The 14,416-nt window shown below is 41.3% G+C and overlaps 1 protein-coding gene across 1 annotated transcript; it reads left to right on the top strand.

Moving 5' to 3' along the window:
- The first annotated feature begins 11,254 nt into the window (after positions 1-11,254).
- On the top strand, positions 11,255-13,343 carry LOC131234571 (uncharacterized). Its single transcript, XM_058231506.1, has 2 exons — positions 11,255-11,468; positions 12,574-13,343. The coding sequence occupies exons 1-2, from the start codon at positions 11,255-11,257 to the stop codon at positions 13,341-13,343; spliced, it is 984 nt and encodes a 327-aa protein (XP_058087489.1).
- The last annotated feature ends 1,073 nt before the right edge of the window (positions 13,344-14,416 follow it).

Raw genomic sequence — 14,416 nt, 5'->3', positions numbered from 1 at the left:
GAATAACCTAAAGGATTCGTTCTATCAGGAAATGAAAACAAAGTATGTAAATTAGTATAATCTCTGTATGGATTAAAACAAGCATCAAAACAATGGCATGCAAAGTTTGATTCTAAAATACTATCTCATGGTTTCATGCATAATGTAGCTAACAAATGCATATATTCTAAAGTAGATGGTAGTTGTATCGTTATTATTTATCTATATGTTGATGACATGTTAATAATAAATAATAAAATGAAAGGTGTGACTGAAACAAATATGTTTCTATTTTTCGTATTTAAGATGTGAAGGATCTTGGACAAGTTGATACCATCCTAGGTATCAAAGTTATAAAAAATATTGTAAGATTATGCTTTATGTCAATCTCATTATATTGAGAAGATACTAAACAAGTTTAACCATCTAAATATAAAAGAAGCAAAAACCCCATTTAATCCAAATATTAAGCTAAAAGAAAATTTTGGAAGAACAGTTGCACAATTAGAATATGCGAGTGTTATAAGGAGTCTTATGTATGTTATGCAGTGCACTAAACCTGATATCGCATATGCTGTGAGTAAACTTAGTAGGTTTACTAGTAACCCCAGTATTGAACACTGGAATGCAATCAGAAGAGTCCTTGGTTACTTAAAAGCAGCCAAAGACTTAGGACTATTTTATTCAGAGTTTAATGTCATATTAGAAGGATATACCGATGCGAGCTGGATATCGAGTGTAGGAGACAACAAGTCTACTACAGGGTGGATATTCACATTAGGAGGTGCAAATGTATCTCGAGGATCCAAGAAACAGACTTGCATAACGCACTCGACGATGGAATCTGAATTCATATACCTGGCTGCAATAGGTAAAGAGGCTGAGTGGCTAAGGGATCTTCTATTAGAAATTTCTTTTCATGTAAAGCCTATATTGGATGTGTCACTATATTGTGATAGTGAAGCCACATTAGTTAGAGCTTATAGCGGCACATATAATGGTAAGTCTAGACATATCAGTCTTTAACATGATTATGTCAGACAATTGATTCGAGATGGAATCATTGCTATTTTCTATGTGAAATCAAACAATAACCTGACAGACCCTTTCACTAAACCTCTACCAAGAGAGGTAATAAAGGCTACATCTAGAGGGATGGGGTTGAAACTCTTCAACCAAAGTTCCACCAGTGATGATAACCCAACCTAAAGTAAGAAAATCTCTAAATTTGGGTTTAATGGGTAAGAATAAGTCATTGATATGTGGAAAGTTTTCAACACAAAATTATAAAACATCATCCATAATAGATAAGTGTTGAGCGTTATGAAAGATGGTTGAATCTTAGAACTCTTAATGAAATCCAGTTTATAGGACAAGTGTCTTATAGTAATTGAGACACTGGAAGGATTTCACCTATATGAACATAGAGATGGTGCCGTCTCTCATGAGAGTTAGGAGTTTTCTCTCGGGATCGTTCACGAAATGGGATAAGCACATGACCATTAATTGTGTTAAGCAATATTGTGGGAACTCTAACTAACACATAACGAATATGTATGTAGTTTCTTCGACTCTGTTATCTAGGAATAACTGGTTCAACGCTATGGCTACCAGTTATTTTGACAGAGTTTTGAGATAATTACACTAAGGAAAGATTAAAATCGAAAGATATCTTTCTTTATGCATATAAGCTAATTATTCTGGCAGAAATGTTTAATCGAGAAAAATATAATTTTAAAAATTAAGTGGGGGATTGTTTGCAAAAATATTGATTTTAAAAATATATTTTAATATAATTATATATATATATATTATAAAAAGTTTAGAAAAACACCTTTTTTGTGGGTTTTGGGAATAGTCCCACATTGAAAAAAGAGGAGAAAAAAAGTAGTTTATATGAGAGTGGTGGAGTATTATAATACTTACCCACATGGTCCAAAGGAGAATGGAACCTACGCACTGGAACACCTGTGCGCGCGCTCGCACTCGAGCTCAGGCACGGGCTATAAGACCCGTGTCCTAGTCCGTACTGTTCCGTTAGCCTCCGCGGTCCTTCCGGTCAAATTCCGGCAACCTTCGCACCGTATTCGGTGTTTGCGCACGATCCTAAGCCAGGTCCTGTGCACCGACGTCGGCTTGATCCGAAAGTTGTATCATAGTGACCGCGTCGTCGCCGCGGTTCCAACGCCATGACTTGCGCATCGAACCAATACCCAGGCAAGAAGATGCCGATCTGCGTTTATTCTGAAGAAACAGCGCGCGTTGCGGATTTCTTGGGAATCTCTACACAATTAGTCCCATTAATCAATCATAAATGCAACCATACCTCAAAGTACTTCACCCATTCCCTCTTTTTCCAAAAGTCCACCATCTTTTCACCTCACCATTCCTCTTTTCTCATTTTCAACCACAACCATCTCTCTTCTCCACCAATTTCAAACTAAACCATACCCCTCATCACTCCTTTCTTACCACCATCACTCCACCCATCCCTCCATCCATTATTTCTATCTCTCCCTCTCATTCTCTAGCAATTTTTCCAAATCCCATGAGAAATTTCACACATCCAACACTCCCTCTCAACTTCAAGTGTGGCCCACCCTCTCATCTCCAATCTCAACCATTCATCTTTCATCAACCTCCATTAAAAGTGAAGGTAAGGAGCTAAGGAGTCCAAGGGAGCAAGGAGAAGGAAGATAAGGTGGGTGATTTTCCATTATTTCAAATTTTAGGGCCCACTTGTTGGTGGGACCCATTTGGATGTATGTGATTTAATCAAGAGGGCCCATAGTGGCGGGGTTCCTCTATCTCACCGTATGTCTCTCTCTATCTCTCTCTTTCTCTCTTTCTTTATAATGGTGTGGATCCCACCAATATGTGTTACATCTACTCCGTCCATCTACATCAGACGGTGTGGCCCACTCTATTACAGGTGATGATCCACACCATCCACTGTTTGGATGGGTCCAATGCATCTTTATATATATATATATATATATATATATATATATATATATGCATATATATGTATATATTTATATGTGTATATAATATATATATATATAATATATAATATAATATGTATTTTATATATATAATATAAGATATATTATAAGTATATGCATATATAGTGGTGGGCCATGTCTACGTGGGACCCACCACAATGATGAGAGTTGTAAATCGTCCGGCGTCCCTGGACGCTGGACGTTGCAAACAGTACCTTAAAAAAAAAAGAAAAGGGGAGTGGTGGGCCACTCATGCATGCCCCACCTTGATGTATATGTAAAATCCAAGCCATCCATGTTGTTCCCCGTCTCATTTTAGGCGTTGAGCCGAAAAATGAAGTTGATCCCCTTCCTTGGCGGGCCATACCATAGGAAACAAGTTTCCTACCTTTGATTTACTCCCTGATGCTCCTGTATATTTGAAATAGCCCAATATTAGACTCTATGGGTTTGTATCGAGCCACAAGGACTAATGGCTGGTGTGGACGTAGGAAAGAGTAGGCCCGTAATTGCCTAAACAAATTTAAAAGAAAAGGAAAAAAAAAAAAAAAAAGCCGGCAAGACGTGTTACTTTTCAATTGATCCTCTCCACCGTTCTCTCACGAATAAACATGAGATGAATGTGCGTGTGTGGGGGTGTAGACTTTGATGATTTTCGACCATCCAAACCGTGCATTTGATGGGTCCTCATGGACTGACCGTCCATTCCAAAAATCGGCCTTATACGGAACTCATGTGGGCCATACCATCTAAAACCATGTGAAGACCTGCCTAAAACATATAAAATCGCTTGGTGGGGCCTACCTGAGTTTTGGATGCAAATGAAACTTGATTTGGACCCTTAAAATTGTGGGACACACACAATGAATGGGATGGATTTGTGAACCACATTTTGATGGGCCCCACGTCCACCCCCATTCGGGTGGCCCTATAAACAGGTTATACGTCAAATAAACATTTCGGTGGGCTCCCTGCCCGGGCGACCTGATCAACAGGTTAGATGAAAAATAAACATTTCAGTGGCCCCTCGTCCACACGACCTATCAGTAGGTTGTATGGAAAACAAACATTACAGTGGGCCCTATCTAGGCCCACGTGACCTTATGGATAGATTGGATGATAAAAATATATATATATATATAATTACAATGGGCTTTACCCTAGTCCACATGACCCTATGAATAGTTGGGTGGAAAATAAACATTATGTTGGGCCTTAAGTTGGGTGGAAAATAAACATTATGTTGGGCCTTAAGTTGGGAGGAAAATAAACATTATATTGGGCCTTAAGCTGGGTGGAAAATGAGCATTTTGGTGGGCCCCACTTATGTAAGTATTGTAAACCACACCTTCTATTAGTGTGGGCTCCATCATAACGTATGTGTTTCATCCAACTGTCCAACTGTTTTGGAGATAATTTAAGGCCCATTATGGAGGCCCATTTTCATGCATTAGTGGTCCTTGTTGAGGCCCACCTTGATTTGTATTAGGCCCATATTATGAGGCCCATTGAGGCCCACCTTGATGTATATATGGGGTTCATGTTATGTAGCCCATTTGATGTATTTGGGTCCTTGGGTCAAGGTCCAATTAGATGTACAAAAGGCCCATTACAATATGTGATTTATGGAAGGCCATTCCTTGGGAGCAATGTTGGTTTGATGTCCACATTGAATGGATAATGTTGGTTAAATGTCCGCATTATAACTCTCCCTAAGGCCCACTGATAAGCCCAAAATTATGGTAAGAAGGCCGCCTAGGGCCATCTCCATTATATCTAGAGTTCATCTCTTTATACATGTTTAGTATAGATCCATGATTCATGATCATTCGCACCATATGTATGCCTGATGTGAGGGTGACCGATCATAGCATATACCTTTGGACCTTTGGATAGACTGTTTATGGGCTCCCTGATAGGCGGAGTTGCCTCATATAAGTGCATGGTATATACAGGACTGTTGCATGACTGATAGTGTGACTCATGCACTTGCATTTGTGTGATTGTAGTTACTGTATGCCCTAACGACATCAGGGCCATAGCCTCCATAGACACATCGTGGATGGCTGGGTTGGATACCGGAAATATTTGGTTCTAGCATACGGGCGCCATAGACGTCCCTGGGTAAAAATCCCTAAACCCGATGGTACCAGAGGATGACTCCAACGTTGAGACCGAGTGAATATACGAGCGCATGAGGGCCGAATACCAGGAGGCCGCGTCTCCCACTGTGTCGTGGTCGGTTGGAAAGGAGTGTGGCCTTACTCGCCCGAGGGTAGGGGGCAATACTAGGCTGAGTTTGACCAGCTCGCGAATGGGTCCGCTATCGACGTGCCGGATAGGTATTGGCAGACTATTGGTCAGGCGGATAGTGAGGTTTCTTACGCTCACTTAGACTGTGCGGCTAGGAGAGCGACAGTGCCATTTGGAGTGTATTGAACCCCGGTGATTATCCAGAATGAGAACTGTACTGATACGTGATGAGGATTGGCATGCTTGAGTTGCATCTCGCATCACATGGCTGTGTTATGGCCGATAGCATTCATATCTTGCACCGCATAGCCTTGGTACGGCTGATTGCATTCATGTGCTCATCACCATGATTCCGCATCACTCTGACCTTGCATTTTAAGCACGTTTATATTGCGCACACACTTACACCACCCTCTAAACTTTCCATAAGCTTATGCACGATTGATGCGTGCAGGTGACACCAGGACGCAGTCGCAGCCATAGTCTCGCTGTAGTTGGAGCGTGCAGCCGAGCTTCTGGAGTTTTGTTTCTTTTATTACATTGTATTTTCCCCTTTCAGTCGCATTGTACTAAAAAGTTTTTGATCATAGTGAATTTTGTGGTGGTGTTCTTGTGGTTATTGATTATGGGTTATGCTTTTGTTATGCTCATTATGAATCAGACTGATGACTTGAAATCCTCCTTGTAGTATCCCAGGATCGGAACCTGGTGAATGGGTGCCGGGATCCGAAAATGGGGTTCGGCTGTCGGCGCCGAATTCGGCGATCGGGAATTTTGTGAGCCCGGTTTCCGAGTTCGGGGCATGACACGGGCACGGGCTTGGGATCAGTGCGAGGGCATGGGCATGTGAGGCAGTGTGGCTGTAGAGGAGCTAGTGGTGCACTTTGCACTTCGCACGTCTGCATCGTGTCACAGAGGGTTGCTCCTTCGCGACCTTGAGCGAACCGGAGAGAGACGTGTGCGAGCCGCGGTGTGACTAAGTGGCTAAGGCGGATGGATGACTGGACGAAATCTAGAGGACTGAATGAGAGTCTGTCTGAATATATAAAGGCTGGGAATATAGCTGTTACACAAATGTTATAACAAGTATGGACTTGATTGTAGAAGTCATGTAGAAACTGTTGCATGGCTAGCCCAACAACTAGAAAATAGCTAGCCAGCTCTCACAACAGTCAGCATGCAGCTGCTGAATGGGTCATGCACAACGGTCAGAAATGACCATAAAACGGCTAGTTTCCCAACGGCTAGAAATTGCATTAATGGGATTGATGTCCACAGACCATAACCCCCAGCCACCATAACCTATAAAAGGAGGGCATGGATGAGTTTCCAAACCATCTCTCAATCCACTCCAGCAGACCCATACGAACTAAGCCTAAGTCACTCTTCTCATATACACCAGTGATTCCATCAATATAACAAGGTTCGTCTAAACCATTGCTTGAAAATTAGACCAACGGTGTGGTCTGTAATGTTCAACTGAACCAGTAGCTGAAGATCAGTAAAAACATACCAGTGCAGTGGTTTAAGTTCCAAATATTCTTCTTCTCTCTTTTCTTCTGGGATTTTTCCTTTTCTATGTATTTCTGTCAGACTGTGTAACAGAGTTCCATTAGTGGGCCTCCGTGTTTGCTGAACGTAGACCCACATTAGGCTTGTCGTATCCTAGAAGTGGTTTACATATAACCTATCAGCATACTCAATTCACTTGAGTAGGGGCAAATAACGCTTTAAGGATAGCGTCTCAGACGTGCTTCAGCCTATCCTTAATTCAGATCATCTTGATTTTTCAGTTTCCATATTTTACAGAAATATTTTATTCTATATAATTTACAACATTATTTCCAACGCTTTATTATTATTTCACCGGTTCTTAATCTCCGGCACATTATTTCCAACACTTCATTATTATTTCACCGATTCTTTATCTCAAAGCACGTAGGTTGTAGCCTTATATATCTACATGCATGAATACGAACATTACTGCATATGAAAGCACTCCTTGGATTATAAGGCTAGGGAGCAAAGCACGCATCCTATATGCGCTCTATGCTTTGCACTCAACTACGCATGTGAACATGCCACAGTTCCTAAGCAAGGTCTGCAACCTCTGCGGCGGATGCACGTACGGTGGCATGGATATGATGAAAGTTTTAGCATAGGGGAATCTAGACAGTCCAAAGCACGGGGCTAATTTTGGATCCAACGCAGCTCGAGAGTAAAGGGGACTGGACTGTTCTTATCCATCTGATTTCACTAATTGAATTTAAACCGTTGAGAATAACATTCTTATCTAGAAATTTAGATTCACTATTTTGGACGGTTAGCATCATCCAATCAGTGACATTATGGTATGATCCTCCATCAACAACGCGCCTCACGATTTGGACGATTCAGATTTAAAAGCATGTATGCCATGCTACGGTGGATGAGTCACTAACATTTGTAAAATTGTCAGGTTAGTTTCACGAGAAAAGGATTTTGAGTAGGGCCTACAAGCACCTCTACACTCGATCAAGGGTCCACTTAAGCCGCGCCCCCACGTAAAGGGGAGTGGATTAGGTGTTACCCGGGTAATACCTTAGTGGGTGTTACCCTTAAAGTGTGGGGCCCACCTTGATGAATATGTTCTATATCCATGACAGGGATCTAAATCTCAAGTGGACCACACCATTAGAAATAATGGTAAATGATCATTAAAAACTTTTTGTGGGCAACAAAAGCTTTGGATTAAGTTAATCTTTGTATTTTTCTCTTCATCAAGGTCTGCTTGACATTATCAATAGGTTGGATGACAAGTAAATATTGTGATGGGCCTAAGGAAGTTTTTAATGTTGGGGCGTTCAATAACCACCGCTTCTTGTGGTACGGTGCATCTGAGATTTGGATTCTCTTAAATTTTGAGACCACGTCCTAACATTGTCTAGAAAAACCAAATGGACAGCGTGAACAGCATATCATTGTTGAGACTGAAATAATGCATAATTTTTTTCATTTACATTTTGGTTTTATAAACATTAATCAGCTTAATATTCTTCTTTACTCATGTATGTGTTGCAATATGAATTTAAGTGCTTGGATTGAAAAAGGGTGTTAAAAGCATGGATTTGATGCTCAAGAATCACTAAGGCAAGGGATAGATCTTATGAGACCAAGATTGAAGAATTCATATGCCAATGATCCAAAAAAACCAAATGAGGAATGAAAAGAATCGAAAATTTGAAGTGAAGAATCTTCAAATCGTCCTGAAAAAGTGTATTATGAGGCGCTGAAGTCTATTTTGAAAAACTTTACAACGTGAAGACTATTTTAACAAAATTGTGCAACGAGAAGTCTATTTTAAAAAAATATGTAAATTTTAGGTGATTTCTAAGGTTTTTCAACTTTGTACGAAAATTGAAGCTCCCTACTTATAAATAGAGCTTTCTAGGGCATTTTTAAGCATCGTTAAAAGCATTCAAGAGCAATATTTAGGGTTTTTAATTTTATAAGTTATTTTTTTCCTTTTAGATCTTTTTTATTTGCATTTATTTCTTTCTTTTTACTTTATTTTTCTATTCTAATTATGTTTTTCTAAGTTCCCTCAAGCTCAAGATAGAAGGGAAGCACATGAGTTTAATAATTCTTTAAGTTATGATGATTGATTGTTTTAATGATGAGAAGAATGGTGTATGCATGTTATCTATTGTTTAAGTTTTATTTTTTTATTCTCTTGTGAGATCTATATGTTTCCATCATATGAGATTCACATTGATGGATAAACTTATCCTAGATCAATTAGATTTCCTAAATAGGAGAGGTTCTCAACCTATTATATTTCTTTGATTTTTATTATCTCATTGATATTGAATTCTTAAAATCATTGGCGCTTGAGAATATATATCGATGGTGCAAATCCATGATTTTCTAATCTTTTATATCATTTATTAAAATATTTAAATTGTTTTATTTTTCGATTAGGCCGACCATAGTGCTCAGATCCTAATTGTGTTATCTAAGTCATCATGATTTTGGAACATAATTAACCTATGTGTGGAACTTTGAAGCTTGGGTGTTATTTTAATTCAGTTAAATTATATCCATTCAAAAATTCCAAAATCAAATCATCAGTTTAGTTTTTATTATTTAATTTTTTTTGCATTTGATTTTTTTTCCTTCTCGTAATTCATTTCCCTGTGGGATCGAATCTGTATTCACAGGATATTATTTACGAACCTCTGCACTTGGAGGCAAGCAACTAATCATAAAGGAGGGTCACGGGGTAAGAGTAACACCCACCCGAGTAACACCTAATCCGCTCCCCACGCAAAGAGAACTCGGATCAACTATTGGTAGCTAGATTTCGCTACTGAAGTGATGTCACCAGGTTATGTGGGCCCACTAGGATGTATGCGTTGTATCTACACCATCCATCCCTCTGGGGAGAGCATCTTATGGCTATTATCGACAATGTCCATCCATTTGGGGAGAGCATCTTAAGGCATGAGTCAAAGAATGTGGCAGATCCAGAACTAAAGTGGACCCACTACATGAAATAATGGAGATTGAATGCCTACCATTAAAAACTTCTTTAGGGCCACCAAAGTTTTCAATCAAGCTTATATTTGTGTTTTCCCTTCGTCCATGTCTGTGTTAACTTATGAACAGTTTGGATCTCAAATAAACATCTTTGTGGGCCCTAAGAAGGTTTCAACCGTGGGCCTCACTGTCCCCACTATTTTCTGTGGTGGAGTCCACATGAACTTTGGATCTGCTCATTTTTTGGCTCATAACCTAAAATGCTCTCTCCAAATGGATGGACGGTGTGGATACAAAACATATAACATGATGGGCCCACAGAGCTTGATGACGTCATTTCTGCAGCGAATCTCGATACTGCACCCGTCAGTAGCGAATCCGCATCACCTAAAGGACCATGGTTCGAGATCAAACCGTCCACCTGATGAGCCTTAAAATGGGAGTGGGATTCCTCAGAAAGAGTCCAGATCAGAAGATCCCGATCCTCCGATGACGGTCTACAAATTAAGAATCAAAAAAATATATATATACACAACGGTCAACATTCTACAGAAACAGTCGAAAAAAGATTATCATCATCCAACGCTAGAGATTTTCAATCCATCTCCCATCCACAATATGGCCAACCAAATCAATGGTTTGGACCATCAAACAATGGCCCACGTGATCTGAATCATACGCATCAGTGAACTAGACATCTGCTTATGAGCTGGACCCTACAATTCCACGTAAAATCAAAGCCAATAAACGGGAGCGGATTAGGTGTTACTCTAACCGTGGAGCCCACCTTGAAGATTTGGTGGATATCCACGCTGTCCATCCGTTTCCCCAGTCCAATTTATTACGGCAACCTAAAGATTATGATGATCCAAATCTCAGTTGGACCACACCGTAAGAAACAGTGATGATTAAGTATCTCACCATTAAAATTTCCAAGGGCCCCATCTTAAGCTTTTGGTATTGTTTACTTCCAATCCAACCTGTTGATAATGTCAAGAAGATTTGGATGAAGGTTAAATACAAAAATCAGCTTGATCCAGAACTTTTGTAGCTCACAACAAGTTTTTAATGGTCATTCATCATTGTTTCTAGTGGTATGGTCCACCTGAGACTTGTACCTTCGTAAGGTTTGTTATAACGGCCTAAAATGAGATGTAAAAGCAGATGGACGGCATGGATATACAAAAAATACATAAAGGTGGGTCCCACACGGTTAGGGTTACACCCACTCAGTTGTTAACCGGATAATACCTAATCCACTCACAATGAACAAAACCACTCCTGTAATATAGGCTTTTGTACCAAAATACACATACACCACATACGTTCTCACTCAAAGAGATAACACCTGAAAACCAACCCCCCCCCCCCCCCCCACAGATTCTAGTGAGCCAGAGATCTCTCCACCCATCTATAAAAGGGGGTGTAGGATAGCTATCCTACACACCACAGTGGCCATCTGCCCTTCATCATTAGGCAGAAATATAAGGGTTCTGATAATGGCTTCAATGGGCCGAAAACTTGTGGGCCTTGTTGTATGTGGGCTCCTTGTCATGGTCATGGTACAAGGTGCAGTGGCACGTCAGCAATACCCGAAACAGTCCAAGTGCATGGAGAAGCAATACAAGCAATGTTACAATGTGTGGCACACGTGCCCGAAGGCGTGCCCATATGCCTGCGACGTCGATTGCGACGTGTGCAAGCCCATCTGTAGTAAGTGAGAAATATCGATTTGGGGTGTTGATGCTGTGTCAGGTGGGCAACAATCTGGCTGAGATTTTGGTTCTGAAATAAGGCCCATATATGGCCCACCATGTTCAGATCAATTTCGGCCGGCCTAGCCATTTACCGCCCGTTGCTGAAAATTGGACCTGGACCAAGCCCACTTTGAATGCGAGGCCGAAACCAGGTCCAGAAGCTCGACGGGCCATCTAGGCCCATCGGCTTCTTTGTGGGAAGAGATCACCTTCAGCACCCTACATTCTAACTTACGTGCAGCCAGAGCATCCGAGCCATGTAAACAGTGCTGACCCCACTTGAAGAGCACGTACTAAAAATCGTGCCCATTCACCCATTACTGGGCCCACCACTTGCTTAGATCGTATGTTCAAGTCACATGTTTACGGAAACGGATTGGCTACTCCCCCATGCCACCAGCCCGGTGGCTGATGGTTGGTGCTCTGTGGGCCCCACCATGATGTATGTGTTTCATCTATTCCGTTCATCCATTTTTTCAGATGATTTTAGGTTTGATCCCAAAAATTAGAGGGATATAAATCTAAGGTGGACCACACCACAGGAAAACAATAGTGATTGGATATCAACCATTAAAATCCTCCGAAGGCCCACTGTACTGTTTATTTGACATCCAATCTGTTGATTAGGTCATACAGACCCAGATGAAGGGAAAAAACAAAGATCAGCTTGATCCAAAACTTTTATGGCCCCAAAAGTTTTTAATGGTCGACGTTCATTCAACACTGTTTCCTGTAATGTGGTCCACTTCAGATTGGGATATACCCACAGAGCACCGACCACCAGCCATTGGCTGTGACAGGGGGAGTAGCCAATCCGTTTCCCATGTTTACAGGCAAGAATGGCTGCATCATAAGTTATCATACAACCGGCTGTAGGTGAACAATTCTCTTCCGCTTACCTACGAGAAATGATTCTAGTTCAAAGAACACAGTGAAATTTTAGTGTAGGGTGGTAAACCTGAATGGGCCCACTTCAAACCTCAAACTTAAGGTTTTAAATCCACCAATAGAGAATGTTGGTTATGTTAGATTTCGTACTAAATCGGACCATACATGTGCAGAATGTGACAAGCCAGGTGCAGTGTGTCAAGACCCACGGTTTATCGGTGGCGATGGCGTAACGTTCTACTTCCATGGCCGAAAAGACCGAGATTTCTGCCTCTTATCTGATTCCAATCTCCACATCAATGCCCATTTCATCGGCAAGCGCAATCCCGCCATGAATCGGGACTTCACATGGGTCCAATCCATCGGTGTCCTCTTCGACGATCACCGTCTATTCATCGGTGCCCAAAAGACAGCCACATGGGACGCCTCGGTTGACCGCCTATCCATCGCTTTTGACGGCGAACCCATCTTCCTCCCAGCAAGTGAAGGCACCAAGTGGCAATCGGCCGCCACGCCAAGCGTAACGATAGCAAGATCACGTGACACTAATGGTGTCGTGGTCGAAGTTGATGGGCGTTTCAAGATCATGGCCACCGTGGTCCCGATCACCGATGAAGAGTCTAGAGTGCATGGCTATGGCATGAACGGTGAAGATTGCCTTGCACATTTGGAGCTCGGATTCAAGTTTTATTCGTTGGCGGACGACGTGCATGGCGTTCTAGGCCAGACGTATGGGAAGGACTATACAAGTAGAGTGAAGATTGCATCTGATATGCCTATCATGGGCGGGGAGCGTGAATTCGCCTCGTCGGGGCTTTTCACTACTGACTGCTCTGTTGCTCGCTTGATACGTGGGAGGGTGGATATCAAAGCAGCTTCCGAATTCGCTCCTTTGGAGTGCGGAAGTGGCATGAATGGAAATGGTATTGTTTGCAAGAAGTAGATGAATTACCATGAGACACACGTGTGGGTATTCATACATACGTGTGTGCATGCATGTTCGCGTCCGAAATAAGGAAATTTATTGCCATTGCTTGTGAAATAAGATGCGGCATTCCTTTTGTTGCATGAGTTGACTTTTAACTTTTTTTAAGGGTTGTTGCCTTGGCTTGTTAAACAAGATGTACATTTCTTGGTATTACATATATTATAATTCTACCGTGTATTTTAATTATCACTGATCAGATGGATAGAAATGTTCAAAAGGAGAGATTTTCGAAGAATTAGCTATCCATGCTGAAAACAGTAGATTGGATAGACCCGATTGTTGCATTACCTTGCCTCATGTGCTGTGGAAATATGGGTATACCGTATCCCACTTCTTCCTTCTTAAAAAAAAAAAGAAAAAGAAAAAAGAAAAAAGGAAAAATATGATTTTAAGATTGGAAGGAGTTTACATTGATTTTAAGAAAAAAGAAAAAACATGATTTTAAGATTGGGATGAGTTTACATTGACTCAGTCAAACCCGGTTACCCCAAAATCAGAGGACTAGACATGACTCACTGTGAGACCTGACTTGAGTTCACATGTGTGCATGTGTGTGTGTGTGAGTATGCATCTCGTGTATTTTGGTCCCGCGGTCCTACCGGTCAAATTTCGGCGACCTGCGACCTTCGGATAGTGATTGCGGTCACTCTTGAGTTTGGTCATGTAGACCCGACTCGGATTGACCCAAGACCTATGCCATTGCAACCGCATCGTCGCCGCGGTTCCAGTGCCGCATCTCATGCGTAAATCCGGCGTGTCCACCAAAAATTATGGACCGCGTATTATTTGGACCGTTGATTGCATTTTTGGTGGGACCCACCTAATTGCACATTTCCCCATGTCCACTATTCCCCATGCAAGCCACCTTTAGCCTAGCAATGATGGCTTCTTTTCTCAAGAAAACCATGATGAGATTAGCTTCTCTAGGCAATGATGAGCCACCCTATCCCATGAGCAATGATTATTTTCTCTTTTCAAAAACTCATCTTTTTCTAAGAAAGTAATCATTTCAACTTTAGAAACTCTCT

The sequence above is a fragment of the Magnolia sinica genome, chromosome 19, assembly GCF_029962835.1.
Source record: "Magnolia sinica isolate HGM2019 chromosome 19, MsV1, whole genome shotgun sequence".
Classification (NCBI taxonomy): Eukaryota; Viridiplantae; Streptophyta; class Magnoliopsida; order Magnoliales; family Magnoliaceae; genus Magnolia; species Magnolia sinica.
The sequence above is the reverse complement of the archived record's forward strand: the minus strand, read 5'-3'. Positions and strand labels throughout refer to the sequence as shown.